Source organism: Juglans regia, chromosome 2, assembly GCF_001411555.2.
Source record: "Juglans regia cultivar Chandler chromosome 2, Walnut 2.0, whole genome shotgun sequence".
Lineage (NCBI taxonomy): Eukaryota > Viridiplantae > Streptophyta > Magnoliopsida > Fagales > Juglandaceae > Juglans > Juglans regia.
Genome location: NC_049902.1, coordinates 2,022,534 through 2,037,128, shown reverse-complemented (window position 1 = coordinate 2,037,128; position 14,595 = coordinate 2,022,534). Strand labels below are relative to the sequence as shown.

The 14,595-nt window shown below is 32.3% G+C and overlaps 1 protein-coding gene across 1 annotated transcript; it reads right to left on the bottom strand.

The window, feature by feature from the left end:
• Positions 1-6,999: 6,999 nt before the first annotated feature.
• Positions 7,000-9,041, bottom strand: LOC108986006 (cytochrome P450 71A1-like). Its single transcript, XM_018958500.2, has 2 exons — positions 8,045-9,041; positions 7,000-7,936 (listed from the first exon to the last, which is right to left on the bottom strand). Exons 1-2 carry the CDS (start codon positions 8,987-8,989, stop codon positions 7,322-7,324), a joined length of 1,560 nt encoding a protein of 519 aa, XP_018814045.1. The 5' UTR covers positions 8,990-9,041; the 3' UTR covers positions 7,000-7,321.
• Between the last annotated feature and the right edge of the window lie 5,554 nt (positions 9,042-14,595).

Below are 14,595 nucleotides of genomic sequence, written 5' to 3'. Positions count from 1 at the left end.
TGAGGTATTTGTTGCCCTTTTTTAAGGGAGGGGTGATATTAGTTCCTGCTTTGTTTCAGGATTGAATGGATTATCAATTAGCTATCTTACTTATAAATGATTTTAATCTAATGACTTGCATTGCATTTTTAAATGATTTTTTGTATAAGCAATTTTTTTTTAAGATGATGACATTGCATTGTCTCAATATTGCTTGGGAAAAAAGAGTATATATGGTTTTGTGAGCTTGTATGGTGGTACTATTGAGACAATGCAATGTCATCATCTGTTGCACATGGAGATGATGACATTGCAACTCTGCTGTTAAATTAAAACATATAAATCCCTATTGATCTAATACCCAATCCTCTGCTATAAAGATCCAAATCTGGAATATCTAAGTGAGATTTGTAATTTTCATGATGATAAATTCATAGGGAGCACTTATAATATGAACACTAGAGTAGGAGTTCTTGGATCAGTACTATTTATCAGTAATTCGACTTTTGATTGTTGGTGGTACTTGTATCTCATTTGCTTTCTTCCAGAACTCATCATTTACTATGGGGCTAGAAGTCTCACCCTTTCATTTCTGTTTCTCTCATTTGTGATAAAGAAAGATGGATGCTCATTATTGGTTTAAAATCAAGGTTTGCCTTTATACTTCCTAAATTTATTCGATTCAATCAAGCTTCCAAGATGTTGTCACACGCCATTTGCTATATGTCCCCCTTTTCTTGCAGTTGTTCCACACCATTTGCTACTCCTGGTTTATGTAAATTGTTTTACTCAAGATAAACTTGATTACCATCCCCAATGCATGTGGGATTATTCATAATGTCATTTTTGGCAAGAAATCATGATGCCTTGCTTGTTTAGTTGCTACTTGTAACCATAAATTATGTTTTACACTTCGAAACTTCTATTGAAAACCAAAAAAGAGATGTGAAAGATGAGTTTACCAAGATGAGTCTGAAACTTTCTACATAAAAATGTGTTATACGAATAGGTGGAAGGCTAGGTACACCGAATACTTTAGAAGCCAAAAGTATAGCATATTTGATAACCCAGCAACAATATTGGTGAAGAATATACTGAGGTTGATTAAGATTTCATGCTATATGCCTGTAATGGGTTAGGACCCTAAGATTTGTGTACACTTTGCAATCCACTTGTATGCTAGTTTGACTAGTGAACAAAAGGATCCCAACACATATTTGAGAAGTTTTAACTGCTTACAATATGAACTATTATATGGAAATAGCAAAGTTTGGAAATGTTTCCATCCCTTTCATGATCTTCGCCACCCAATTCAATTATTTTCCTATACCATGCAGTATTATTCGTTGACAGAATGTTTTATTGTTCCTTACAATTTGGTTACTTTTAGCTCAAAAGTGATTTGACTCCATCAAGGAAAATGAAGGAAATATATTTTAAACATTTTTGATTAGATTGAATTCATTTATGTTGGGACCGACCAGATGATGGTCTTGGTTTGTTGTACTAGGGTGAAATTCGAGTGAGTGTATGCAGAATGTATCTAGTTTTTGTGTTTTACATGTAAGGATAATGGTTATTGTAATTGTCACCATATGCAAGATGCAATATATAATCATGTATGATTGGATAGGTTGCTGTACAAAACAGTTTCTGCAATTGCCATTGTATGAGATGTGTAATTTTTTTTATTGGCTAGGGTGGTGGAAGGTCTGCGGAGTTGGGGGTTTCCTTTGTTGATTTAGATGCCAAGTATATAGGGAGAGAAAGTATGCAAGAAGCAATGCACTTGGGAAATTTGGACATGAGGTATAAATGACTATGTACTTGATCTGTTGGTATCTTTCTATTTTCTTATCAAGTACTGGTGTTTATATCTCTGCTATCATCACAAAAAAGATACTGGTCTTCTTAATTCAAATGGGAGAACTTTTTACATAAACCAAGAGATAACAACCTCTTTAAATGCTTATAATTTGGCACTTGTTTTCTCACATAAAATGGCAATGGTTATTAATCCAGATGCTTTGTAATCTTAGTTTTAAATTATTGCTTACAGAATGTCTTAGATAGTTGGAGTTCAAAACTTAGGTAGTTGCTCGAAGAAAGTCTTGGTTTAAGATTATGTTTATAGGTTATTAAATCTGTTTCATGTGGATTAACTTCTTTAAAGGATTAACTTCTTTGCCATCTTTAAAGAAGTTAATCCACATTTATGATACTATAAAAAGATATTATAAGGATAATGATACTAATGAAACGTTTAACTAGTATTTTTTTTTTGTAACAGATTATTTGCAGCAACTTAAAAAGGTCACTTTGTCGTCGAAAATCCTTCCTTGTGACCATTAACGTACATCGCAAATATACTTTAGCGTGAAAAAGTTTTTATGGAAAGGCAATAAACATTTGTGACGACTTCGTGATTGATGAAAATGCCTAATTTTTGCAAAGAATGTTCATCGCAAAAAGTCTTTATGGTTCCCATAAGCTTTTAGTGCCAAAATAGATATTCGTTGGAAAATAGGCTATTGTGGCCATTTTTAGAGTATTTGCGGTGAAAATTTATCGCCACAAATAATTTTTTGTAACGATTTCCTATGATAATGGAATACACATTTCTAGCGAATTTTTAACTATTTGTGTGATACCCGTATTTACGTGTATTTTGACTAAATAAATTATTACATTTACTAAGATTATGGACTTTTTTGTTTTAAATTTTAAATGATTTACGTGATACTATTTTAAGATTTTTAATTGTTAATTCAATGTATTTTCTTGTTATTAATTATTGTTCATTATTTAAATTGCTCCTTATTTTAAATTAGTTTATTGTTGGATTTAATTATTTTATTTTTATTTAGTCACTGTGTTTAAATTAGTTTATTTAAGTTTTTGTTTTGAAATCATTTTCGTTGGATCAGTTTTGAGATCCCAAGTTGAAAGACTGGATCTCATTTCTTTCCCTTCATTTTTTTCTTTTTCCTCTTTTCTTTTTCCCTTATTTTCTTCTTTCTTTTTCTTCATTTATCTCCCTTGCCTCCCAGCCTGTGCGACCCCCTTCCCTCTATTTCTCTCAGTGCGTCTCTCCCCCAGCCCACCGCTGTGTACCGCCGTCTGGCGTCACCACTCAGCCCACTAGCTCCACCACCCTCCCCCACCCTAGCTTCCCTTCCCCAAGCTTTCTCTCTCTCTCTCTCTCTCTCTCTCTCTCTCTGCTGGCCGTGTAGAACCCATTTGGGTTGTGAATTTTTTGTGCCGCCGTGCACCGTCGTGGCCGTCACCGCTTCTCCCGTTTGCTTCCCCTCCAGCCGGCGACCTCACCCTCCGATTTCTAGCCCTCCTCGCACCACCATTAACCTCCACGCACGGCTTGAAGTCGCAGCCTTCTCTTTGCTCCAACGCTGCTGTCGCGCCCCCTCCGGCCACCATTTCTTCACCACTTCATCTCTGACATCCTAGCAACCTAATGCACCCATCCTGAACCCCGATCGGCCACCGGTGAAGCACATTCATCAACATTTCCATTTTGGGCATTTTAGTCTTCAACCACCCTCTACGCCGCCACCCACAGCCAACCACCACCACCATTGGTTTCACCGACATTCCTAAGCTCTTTCCTATGAATCTCGAGTCTTGGTTTGTCCTCGTTCAAAAGTGAGTTTTTGAGACCCACAGCCACAGTGCATTTTGCACTATTCCGTTGTTGTGCCGCCACTTCTAACACCTCCGTGATATTTCAAAAATCATATTATAGTATTGTAAGTATTTTCCCAAAGAACTTTTGAGATTTAAATATATTTTCGCGCTATCTCATATTTACTGTGAATTGGTTGGTTGTGCCGGACTGAGTCCAAGGAGTAAGGGGGTTGGTTGGATTGGATTATGGAATTGTTTGTGTGATTGGTTTATGATGTGAGATTTGTTGGCTGTTTCGGGTTTAAATATTAGTGTTTTGAGTTTGACGTTGGTTATGGTGGATATTGATGATTTTAGAAAGTGATGATATATTTTGGGATTATGAGAGTTTTAAGTTTTGAGGAATTAAAATAGGTTATTTTAGAAGGTTAGGCTTAAATATTGAAATACGTGATTGATTGAAAACTTACAGAAATTACATGATTATTTTTATAGGTGATGATTTATAGTTGACTCGAAGTCGTCCAGGTAAGAGGGGTTCCCATGCTAGATTTGCATAAAAATAAAAAAATAAAAAAAAATAAAAAAAGAAAGAAATGAACTGAGGTTGGTTTGTAAAAAAATGTGCATGTTGTTTTAAAAAGAAAATGAGAAAAAACAACCTCAGTATATGTTTTGCATTCACTCAGGAGATATTTATGGAAGAGAAAAGAAGTGTTTTTGACATGAATAGTGTAGACATGAGCAATATTTGACATGTTTCTAAAATATGCAAAAGAGCGAATGTGATATCATTGAGATTTTTATGCATGTGATATGAAATGATCTGGATCTATTTTTTATCAAATGAAAATTATATGAATATGTTTCGCACGTGTTTTGATATGATATGGATATGATAAATCTTTGGCAGACTTATCTGTTCTGAATCTGATTCTGAATATGGTTATGATATGATGATACTGGTTCACGTGATATGGTTGGTACCAATATGATATGATATGAGTGCACCCACTTTGGAAACAAAATGGTCTTTTTACGTGTTCTTTCCTGTGTGCATCGAGGCTCCGAGATTGAAAAATGGGAAGTTCACCATATGAGACTGCCTGGTTTGGCCACGGGGGTTAGCACAATCCTACCACGAGGGTTAAACATAGCATATGATATGATACGATATGATATGATATGATAAGATAAAGATGCTCAGTTATGTTATGCCAAAGTGGTTTTGAATATGAAACGGATCTTTAAATATGAATAGTTGATTTTGAGTATGAAAAGATTGAAAAATTGCTTTGATTTTCTGATAACACGTTTTTCTAAGATCTGTATATAAAAATAAAATGTTTTGTTTCTGCATACTGAACTTTCTGAAAAGGCTCATATTTACATACTAATATATGTTCTCTGCTTACTGAGTTGTTGATAACTCATCTCTTATCTCCATAATATTTTTCAGATGATTTGAATGTTCCATTTGAGGATCAAGGATATGGAGCATGAGTGAGAGGAGTTAAGAATTGTAACATCCCGTATTTTTTTTTTAGTGTATTTTTTTTAATTGAATGATTATTTGTTATTAATTTAAAAATTGATTCTCTTGTTTTAAATTTTTAGATTTTAGTGGGTTTATTTTTATAATTTTTATTAATTTGTGAAAATTAAATTTGACATGTTTCCTTAATATTAATAATTGTTATGCATTTAAATTTCTCTTAATTTAAATTAGTTTGTGGGTTTTAAAATTATTGTATTGTTAGATTTAATTATTTTATTTTACTTAGTCACTGTTTTTAAATTTATTTTATTTAAAACTGTTGTGTTGAAATAATTTTTCGTTAGAATTTTGTGACCCAAGTTGTAAGTTTTAGATCTCATTTATTTTCCTTCATTTTTCTTTTCCACTTTCTTTTTCTCTTTTCTCTTTTTTTTTTTCTTCTTTCTTTTTTTTCTTTTCTTCTTTCCTTTTCCGGAACTGCTCCTCCCACGCGCGACTTCTCTTCCTCTCTCCCCGTGCGTTGCGTCTCCTCCCCAGCCCGTTGCCGTGCGCCTTCGTCCGGCGACACCGCCCAGCCCATGGCCTTCCCCACCCTCGGGCGACCACCTCCCTCGAATCTCAGCCCCTCTCACGTCGCCGTTTGCCCCCACACGCAACACTATGCCGCAGCGTTCCTTGTGCTCGTGCGCCGCCGTCGTGCCACCATCGGCCACCATCTCTTCACCATTTCATCATCGACTTCCTAGCAACCTAATGCACCCATCCTTGGCTCCGATCTGTCACCGGTGAATCCCATCTATCTCCATCTCCGATTCGTGCTTTTTGGCCTTCAACCGCCGCCCACGACCAACCACCACCACCACTAGCTTCACCGACATCCTTAAGCCCTACCCTAGCAATCTCGGGTCTTGGTTTGTTACCGTTCAAAAGTGAGTTTTTGAGACCTATGGCCACAGTGCATTTGGCAATGTTTTGTTGCTACGTTGCCGCTTCTAGCACCTCCGTGATCTTTCAAAAATTATATTATAGCATTGTAAGTATTTTCTCAAAGAACTTTTGAGATTTAAATGTATTTTCGTGCTAACTCATATTTACTGTGAATTGGTTGGTTGTGCCGGACTGAGTCCGAGGAGTAAGGGGGTCGGTTGGATTGGATGATGGAGTTGTTTGTGTGATTGGTTTATGCTATGAAATTTGTTGGTTGTTTCGGATTTAAATATTGGTGTTTTGAGTTTGACGTTGGTCATGGTGGATATTGGTGATTTTTTTAAGAAGTAACTCTCCGACCCGTGCTAGATCGAGGCGTTACAAGAATGATGGTTTAAGCATAGAAGGTTTATATGGGTATTGAGGATTTTCATTCAGTAAACTTGTTGTGCTCTGATGATGTGATTTGTTGGGAGGTTGATATTTATATTAAGACTTTGTATTGTCTTAGAATAGTTATTCTGGAATTTTTGATGTAAATAAATGAGTATTTTGTACGATAGAGAAAAATTAAAGTATGTACTATGTGGATAGAAAATAATTTTTAAGTGACATGAGTTAACTCTTCGGACCATCAGGGATGGGGCATTACAATTTGCGACTAATTTAATTGCCGGAAATAACATACTATTTGCAACAATTTTCTCAGTTCGTTGATTTTATACGAAAAAAAAAACAAAGAATTCCTACGAACATGCGATGATTGAAAAATCAACGAGAATGGATATTTCCAATGATTTTTCATAATATTAGCGACGAAATGTGCCATCGAAGAAAAGTCATTTTTCTCTTAGTCGTTCCAAGAAAAACAATTGAGAATTTTTCTGCCAATTTTTCCCTTTTTATTTATTTAAAATATATAGACGGTACATGATCATTTTGGCCATATAAAGTGAACACTAAATAAAAGACAACCTTCGCCAGCTTAATTAATGGCTTAAATGGATCCCAACGTACACCAGAGCACAATTATTAAGAAAGGATCCCAAACTAAATTAAAAACAAAGAAAGTTTTTCATGCAAATACAATATTGATCGAAACGAAGCTCATGATGATCAACACTATCGGTGATAACATTAACAAGAGTAAAAGCCGCAATCAGTTGGCCGCCATCCATAACCAGTTGTCAGCAAATGGAGAATCGCCACTACAGCAAAAGTAATATTCCTTGCGTAACCAAAATCAATCTCATCTTTAATGGCTGGATGGATGGTTCAAGGAGAGTGTAGTGTTGGTACCAAATGAAGAGGAATTTTCTTACCCACAGTGAGCCCATAAATTTCTCCCATGTCCAAGTCTTGCCCCTTTACACTAGCTATCGGCAACCTCCAATCAAACCAACATAACATGTTGGCAATCACATACTCAACTGAAGCGAGAGCAAATGTCAACCCTGGGCATCCCCTTCTCCCACCTCCAAATGGGAGAAATTCAAAGTCTTGGCCTCTAAAATCAACAGGATTGTCTATGAATCTCTCAGGGACAAACTCTTCGGGCCTCTCCCATACTTCAGGGTCCCTTTGGATTGCCCATACATTGACATATACTCTTGCTTCTGGTGGTATATCATAACCGCCAAATTTCACCCTTGCTAATGTTTCTCGAGGTATCAACAAAGGAAGTGCTGGATGGAGTCTGAGCGTTTCCTTGATAATACATTTCAAGTAAACCATTTGATTGATGTCATTCTCATCTATCTTCAATTTGTTGCCCACCACTCTTCTCACCTCTTCTTGTGCTCTCTTCATAATGTTTGGATTTTTTATGAGCTCTGCCATTAACCATTCCAAAGTCGTTGAAGACGTCTCGCTTCCTCCCAAAAACATGTCCTGAAATTGTTGAAAAAGAAGACTTTACACGTGATTGTGTGTTGGTGTGTGTGGATGTGTCAAAGTATTTGAGAGAGAGAGATCAGAGAGAGAGAGAGAGAGAGATACCAATAAGATTGCTTTGAGGTTGTCTTGACTGAACTCATAGTCAAGCATACCGTCCTGATCTTGAATTTGAAGAAGAATATCAACAAAGTCTTTCTTATAATTTGGTTGGTCATGATCATGATCGCTTCTCATTTTCTTGTGTTCTTCAACAACTTGATCTAAAAATGGATCAATTTCTCTGACGACGGCTTTCAAACTTGGGATTAGTCCCGTAAGAACATCAATCCATCCTAGAGAAGGGAAAAAATCTCTGACGCAGAATGCTGTCAATAACACCATTACCCTTCTTGCTAGCTGTGCAAACCTGCTCTTACCATCTCCTCCTTCAAACTTCTGTCCAAGCGTACATCTAGAGACAATATTGTTTGAGGTTGCAAAGAACATTTCGCTTAGATTAACAGAAGTTTGTTTGAGGCACGACTCACGTATCCTATTTGTTAATAAAAGAACCTCTTCTTCCCTTACATATTGGAATGATTGCACTCTTCTGAGACTCAAAAGTTCAAGGACGCAGATTTTCCTTACTTGTCTCCAATATTCACCATAGGATGCGAACCCTATGTCTGTACAACCGTACAGTAATATGTCAGCAGCTGTAGTTCTTGGCCTGTTTGAGAAAGTGATATCATGTGTCTTCATGACTTCTCTGGCCATATCTGCAGATGACACCACAAGGGATGGAGCATGACCCAAGTGTAAGAGCATGACGGGGCCATACTTCTTAGAAAGGGATCGAAAAGAGCGATGTGGGAGTGTGCCAAGCTGGTGAAGGTTGCCTATGATTGGCAGCTTTGGTGGGGATGGAGGTAAATTGGATTTGCCACTTCTGAGTATACGTTTAAAAACATATAGAAATGAAAAGATGAAAAGAATAGATAGGAAGGGATTGACTGGTATTTTGTGTAGCTCTTGCCATGATTGTAGCAACCATGGCAGCTGAGCCATTTCCTCTCAAGTTTAAGCACTGGCAGTCTGGCTCTTTCGGTGATATATATAATGGCTTTAAGTTTTTCAACACTTCAGACAATACCATATATAATAATATCTTCTTTTTTTTGGAAAAAAAAAGAGAAGAAATTATTATATATGGTATTGCCTGAAGTGTTGAAAATATCTTCTTATTTGCATCTTCTAAAATAACAAGATGCAGAATGACATAATGTAGCATGCAAGATGACAAGAGAGCCTCGACGTCTTTTGCTAGCCCTCTTTGTTAAGGCAGCAGAAATGTGTGACTCTGAAGACTCTTCTAGAATAGTGAAGAATAAGTCTGCAGAATATTCTTGTAACAAAAACAATGACTAGGCTAGACAGGTGTCAAAAGATGTATGGCAATAGACTACAAATTCTATTATGCAAAAGTTTATATATACTGTCCTCATGTATATAGTGTTGTGTGTAAGAAAATATTCGGAAATGAAAAGTAAGTTTCTATAAGAAAGTTCTTCTAAGAACTTTATTCAAACACCTAGTGTGTATTGCGTTTTCATTTTCTTCATCACTCTTCACCTGGACACTTACACTCGACATATTTAATTAAATCCTGGTGTTTCGAATCTTTGGATAATCTTGCAGTCACATATGCCAAGGCTAGGTACGGCCAAACTAATTAAACGTTCAAAAGATATTCTCTTTACCATTTAAAAATACAATATAAAATAATTATTTATACACAAGAAAGTATAACCCACCATATATAAATAGTCAATTGTTTTAATGGGTATCAATTTTTTTCAATTATGTCAAGAGCTTACAATCATAAGAACATTATGTGAACCCTTCTCTGCGTAGTTCTTGCCATGATTTTAGTAGCAGAGCCATTTCTCTCAATTGAGTATTTAGAACTAGCAACACATGATGGCTCTTTCAGTTATATATAAAAGGTTAATTACAAAATTAATATATGGGTTTTCACATATTTGTAAATCGATGCCTAAGTTTTCAACTTTTGCAAAATTGTTACATATGGACTCTAAGAAACTCGCAACTAGCTAATTAATTATATGATCTAGTGTCGATCTCCAATTAGAAAACAAATAGGAGATTTTTACCACATGTCAATCTTTGATTGGTTTACATGTGGGATCAATATTATGTCATTAGGTACCGATCCCACATGTAACCAATCAAAGGCTGACATTGATGAAAATACCTAATTAATATTTGTGAGTTTTAAATTCATTTTTAAAAAACTTAAACCTCGATTTGCAAATCAAGTACTAATTTTGTAATTAATCCTATGTATAATGGCTCCTTGTCTTTCAACACCTAGGCAATTATAATATATATATATATATATATATATATATATATACATACTAGGACAGGAGCAACGTGCAAACGTTTACCTAGTTTGGTGAAATGGTTATTTTAAAAAAATAATATGCTTTTCATAAAAAATTGACCTCAATCAATAATTTCATACATAAGGAAAAAAATGTAAATTCTAACAAATATTTTTAGATAATGATAGTTAAGTAGAGTATTATAATTACATGTTTACATAGATTAAAAAAAAAAAAACATTAGTTCAAAATTCAACATAGTCTAATACATATTTATCATATTGATAGTTTTTAGGAAACTTGTTTAGGACAAGCTTGGTACAAGTCTAACAAAAACATTAGTTCAAAATGTGACTTCTTTAGTTTTATTTTGTGTCATCTTGTATGGAATCAATTGAGACGACATTGAAGTTTTTGTACTGCTATTGATTGAATCGGTCAAGGTCTGCAATAACTTGAATCATCCACTTTTTCCGTGAAACTTGTGTTGCAACATTCTCTATATATGGCAAATGCTCCAAGCAACCTCGCAGACCCAACAAAGCAGAGAAAATTGAGAACTAAAATCAAAGAAGGAATCAAAATATTTGTTAGAATTTACCCACCACCAACAAGCATAAAAGTAGGAATCAAAATAACCAACACAGGTACAAGAGCAGAAAGGGTTTTATCTGCAGGGGAGATTTTTCTATGCGTCGGATTGGTCATATTATTCCCTTATGTGCTTTCTATTTTAATTTATTTCTCTTATAAAAATGTATGTTATTAAGAAGTACTCTTTCAAATGCCAAACAAGACGATCACATGATTGTAAATACAGGAGGAGACATGTTCAGAAGCTGATAATTTAGGATACGTTTGGGTGTTGAAAAATGTTGAGAAGTGTTGAGAATGTTTGTGAATAGTTATGAGTAGAGATTGGAGTGAGTTTGTGGGTCCCATTGAGAGTATTTTGAATTGTTTGGATGTGTGAAGTATGTTGAGTTGTTGACTTTTGAGTAGGTAGTTGAAAAATATGTGGGTCCCATAAATATTATAGTGATTTTATTTTTAGTAATAAATATTATAATGATTTTATTATAGTGATTTTTTAATATTAATAAATATTGTAGTGATTTTATTTTACTTTTATATATAATAATGATAAATAGTATAATGATTTTATTTTTAATTTATATATAATTGTGATAAATATTATAATGATTTTATTTATATATATAATAGTTATAAATATTATAGTAATGTTATTTTTTATTTATATATTATAGTGATTTTATTTTTAATTTATATATAATAGTGATAAATATTATAGTAGTTTATTTTTTATTTATATATAACAGTGATTTTATTTTTTATTTATATATTTTAGTAATTTTATTTTTTATTTATATATAATAGAGATAAATATTATAATGATTTTATTTTTTATTTATATATTATAGTGATTTTATTTTTTATTTATATATTATAATGATTTTATTTTTTATTTATATTTAATAGTGATGAATATTATAGTGATTTTATTTTTTTATTTATATATTATAGTGATTTTATTTTTTATTTATATATAATAGTGATAAGTATTTTTTATTTATATATTATTGTGATTTTTATTTATTTATATGTTATAATGATTTTTTTTATATTTAATAGTGATAAATATTATAGTAATTTTATTTTTTATTTATATACTATAGTGATTTTATTTTTTATTTATATATTATAATGATTTTATTTTTTATTTATATATTATAATGATTTTATTTTTTTATTTATATTTAATAGTAATAAATATTATAGTGATTTTATTTTTTATTTATATATTATAGTGATTTTATTTTTTATTTATATATTATAGCGATTTTATTTTTTATTTATATATAATAGTTATAAATATTTTTTATTTATATATTATAGTGATTTTATTTTTTATTTATATATTATAGTGATTTTTTATTGTTTATATATTATAATTATTTTTTTTATTTATATTTAATAGTGATAAATATTATAGTTATTTTATTTTTTATTTATATATTATAGTGATTTTATTTTTTATTTATATATAATAGTGATAAATATTTTTTATTTATATATTATAGTGATTTTATTTTTTATTTATATATTATGAGAAAATATACTTTCAACCTTGAATTGCGTAACCGCCGCGTAATCGCTTTGAAAAAAATGAATAAATATGGGACCCACATGAAAAAAATTAATTTTTTAATAGTGGACCCTACTTTTTTTCAAAGCGATTACGCGGCTGATTTTATTTTTTATTTATATATTATAGTGATTTTTTATTATTTATATACTATAATGATTTTTTTATTTATATTTAATAGTGATAAATATTATAGTGATTTTATTTTTTATTTATATATTATAGTGTTTTTATTTTTTATTTAAATATTATAGTGATTTTTTTATTTATATACTATAATGATTTTTTTTATATATTTAATAGTGATAAATATTATAGTGATTTTATTTTTTTATTTATATATAATAGTGATAAGTATTATAGAATGTTTGTGAATAGTTATGAATAGAGATTGAAGTGAGTTTGTGGGTCCTATTGAGAGTATTTTAAATTATTTGGTATGTAAAGTATTTTTAAAAGTATTAAAATATTTGAAAAGTGTTAAGGAACGTTTGGTACCCAAACATAACCTTAGAGAGACAAAAGGACTGACGTGTTTTTAATGGTCACGACTTCCTAAGCGACACCGAGTACTATGCCACCCACACGAAACTAACACTGATAATTGATATTATTTATGGCGGCCTATCAATAATTCAGGTAGGCCTAGTAAATAATATCCATGTATATATATAGAGGAGATAATGAACGAACCTAGCTAGCTCATTTCAAGACTTCCCTTTGGAGAGGCGAGGATAAAAAATGTATGGCCACGGTTCCCTGCATTTGAAATTTCCGATTTAATCTTATTAATGACTAATTCAACCAGTTGTATAGACTTTAAGAAATTTTGTCATCTCATATATATATATATATAGATATTTTCGTCATGGGTCTTGCATGTGGGTAATCCCAGGGGTCTTATTTATTTATTTATTATTATTATTATTATTATTATTAGTTATAAAAAAAAATAGAAATGATATTGTGAAGAATGACTTCGTTCACGAATCAAGGATTATAATTAGCTTGTAATTTAATTCATATATAGAATTCTAAACACCTCAAATCTCATTAAAAAGGGTTAAAATTATATGTAGCAAAACATGAGGATATATCCCTTATATATTAAAACCGGCTATAGGCATATGAATAGGAATGGATAATGTTTTTGTTTGACACTTTAATTCTATTCCACTTATGCCCCTCTGTAATTGATTGTTATTACATTTATGCCCCTGAATGCTCTGTACAGAATGAATAGTATTTTCTTATCCAATTTTGCCATCTGTTTTCTCAAATTCTCATCCTTTGGTGTTTTTCTTTCTCACCAACTATGTAAAGTGCATTTTTACAGTATTTCACTTATCTCTTTACAGCTTTATTACATTTATGCCCCTGAATGCTCTGTACAGAATGAATAGTATTTTCTTATCCAATTTTGCCATCTGTTTTCTCAAATTCTCATCCTTTGGTGTTTTTCTTTCTCACCAACTATGTAAAGTGCATTTTTACAGTATTTCACTTATCTCTTTACAGCTTTCTTCTTATCTAAAGGTTGGTCGAAATTTCTTTTCTCACTTTCTCATGTTTTCAATGTCTTTTACTCCTTACTTTCTCACACAAACTTCTGGGTTATACAGCGTTGGAATTTTTCTTCTTGTCTATGAATCTCGCCGTTACGTCGGTATGAGTTTTCTTCGTCTCTTTCCTTAGTTGAAGCTCTTTGGATTTTTAGAAGTTGTGTAGAAAACTTATCACATGTATAATCTGGGTTAGCCTTCATTCGAAATAATGAGATCAATAGACATGCATAAATTTGGATGAAACTAATCATCAAATCAGACGAAATAACACCACAAAATATCTGTTTCGATCTAAAAACAATTGATGATAAGACGATTTAACTGTTAACAAAACCAAATCGAACTAAACAAGTATTATGTAATATCTGTTTAAATATTAAAAGACAATTGGTGATGAGACGATTTAACAAACAGAAACAAGTGAATTCTTAGAGATCCTTACACCGATGCATTGAGGCGGCGTGAGTGAAACCAAATTTACGTAAAAAATTGTGTTTATAAACTTGGTAATTTTGTTATGCAACTCTCACGGGC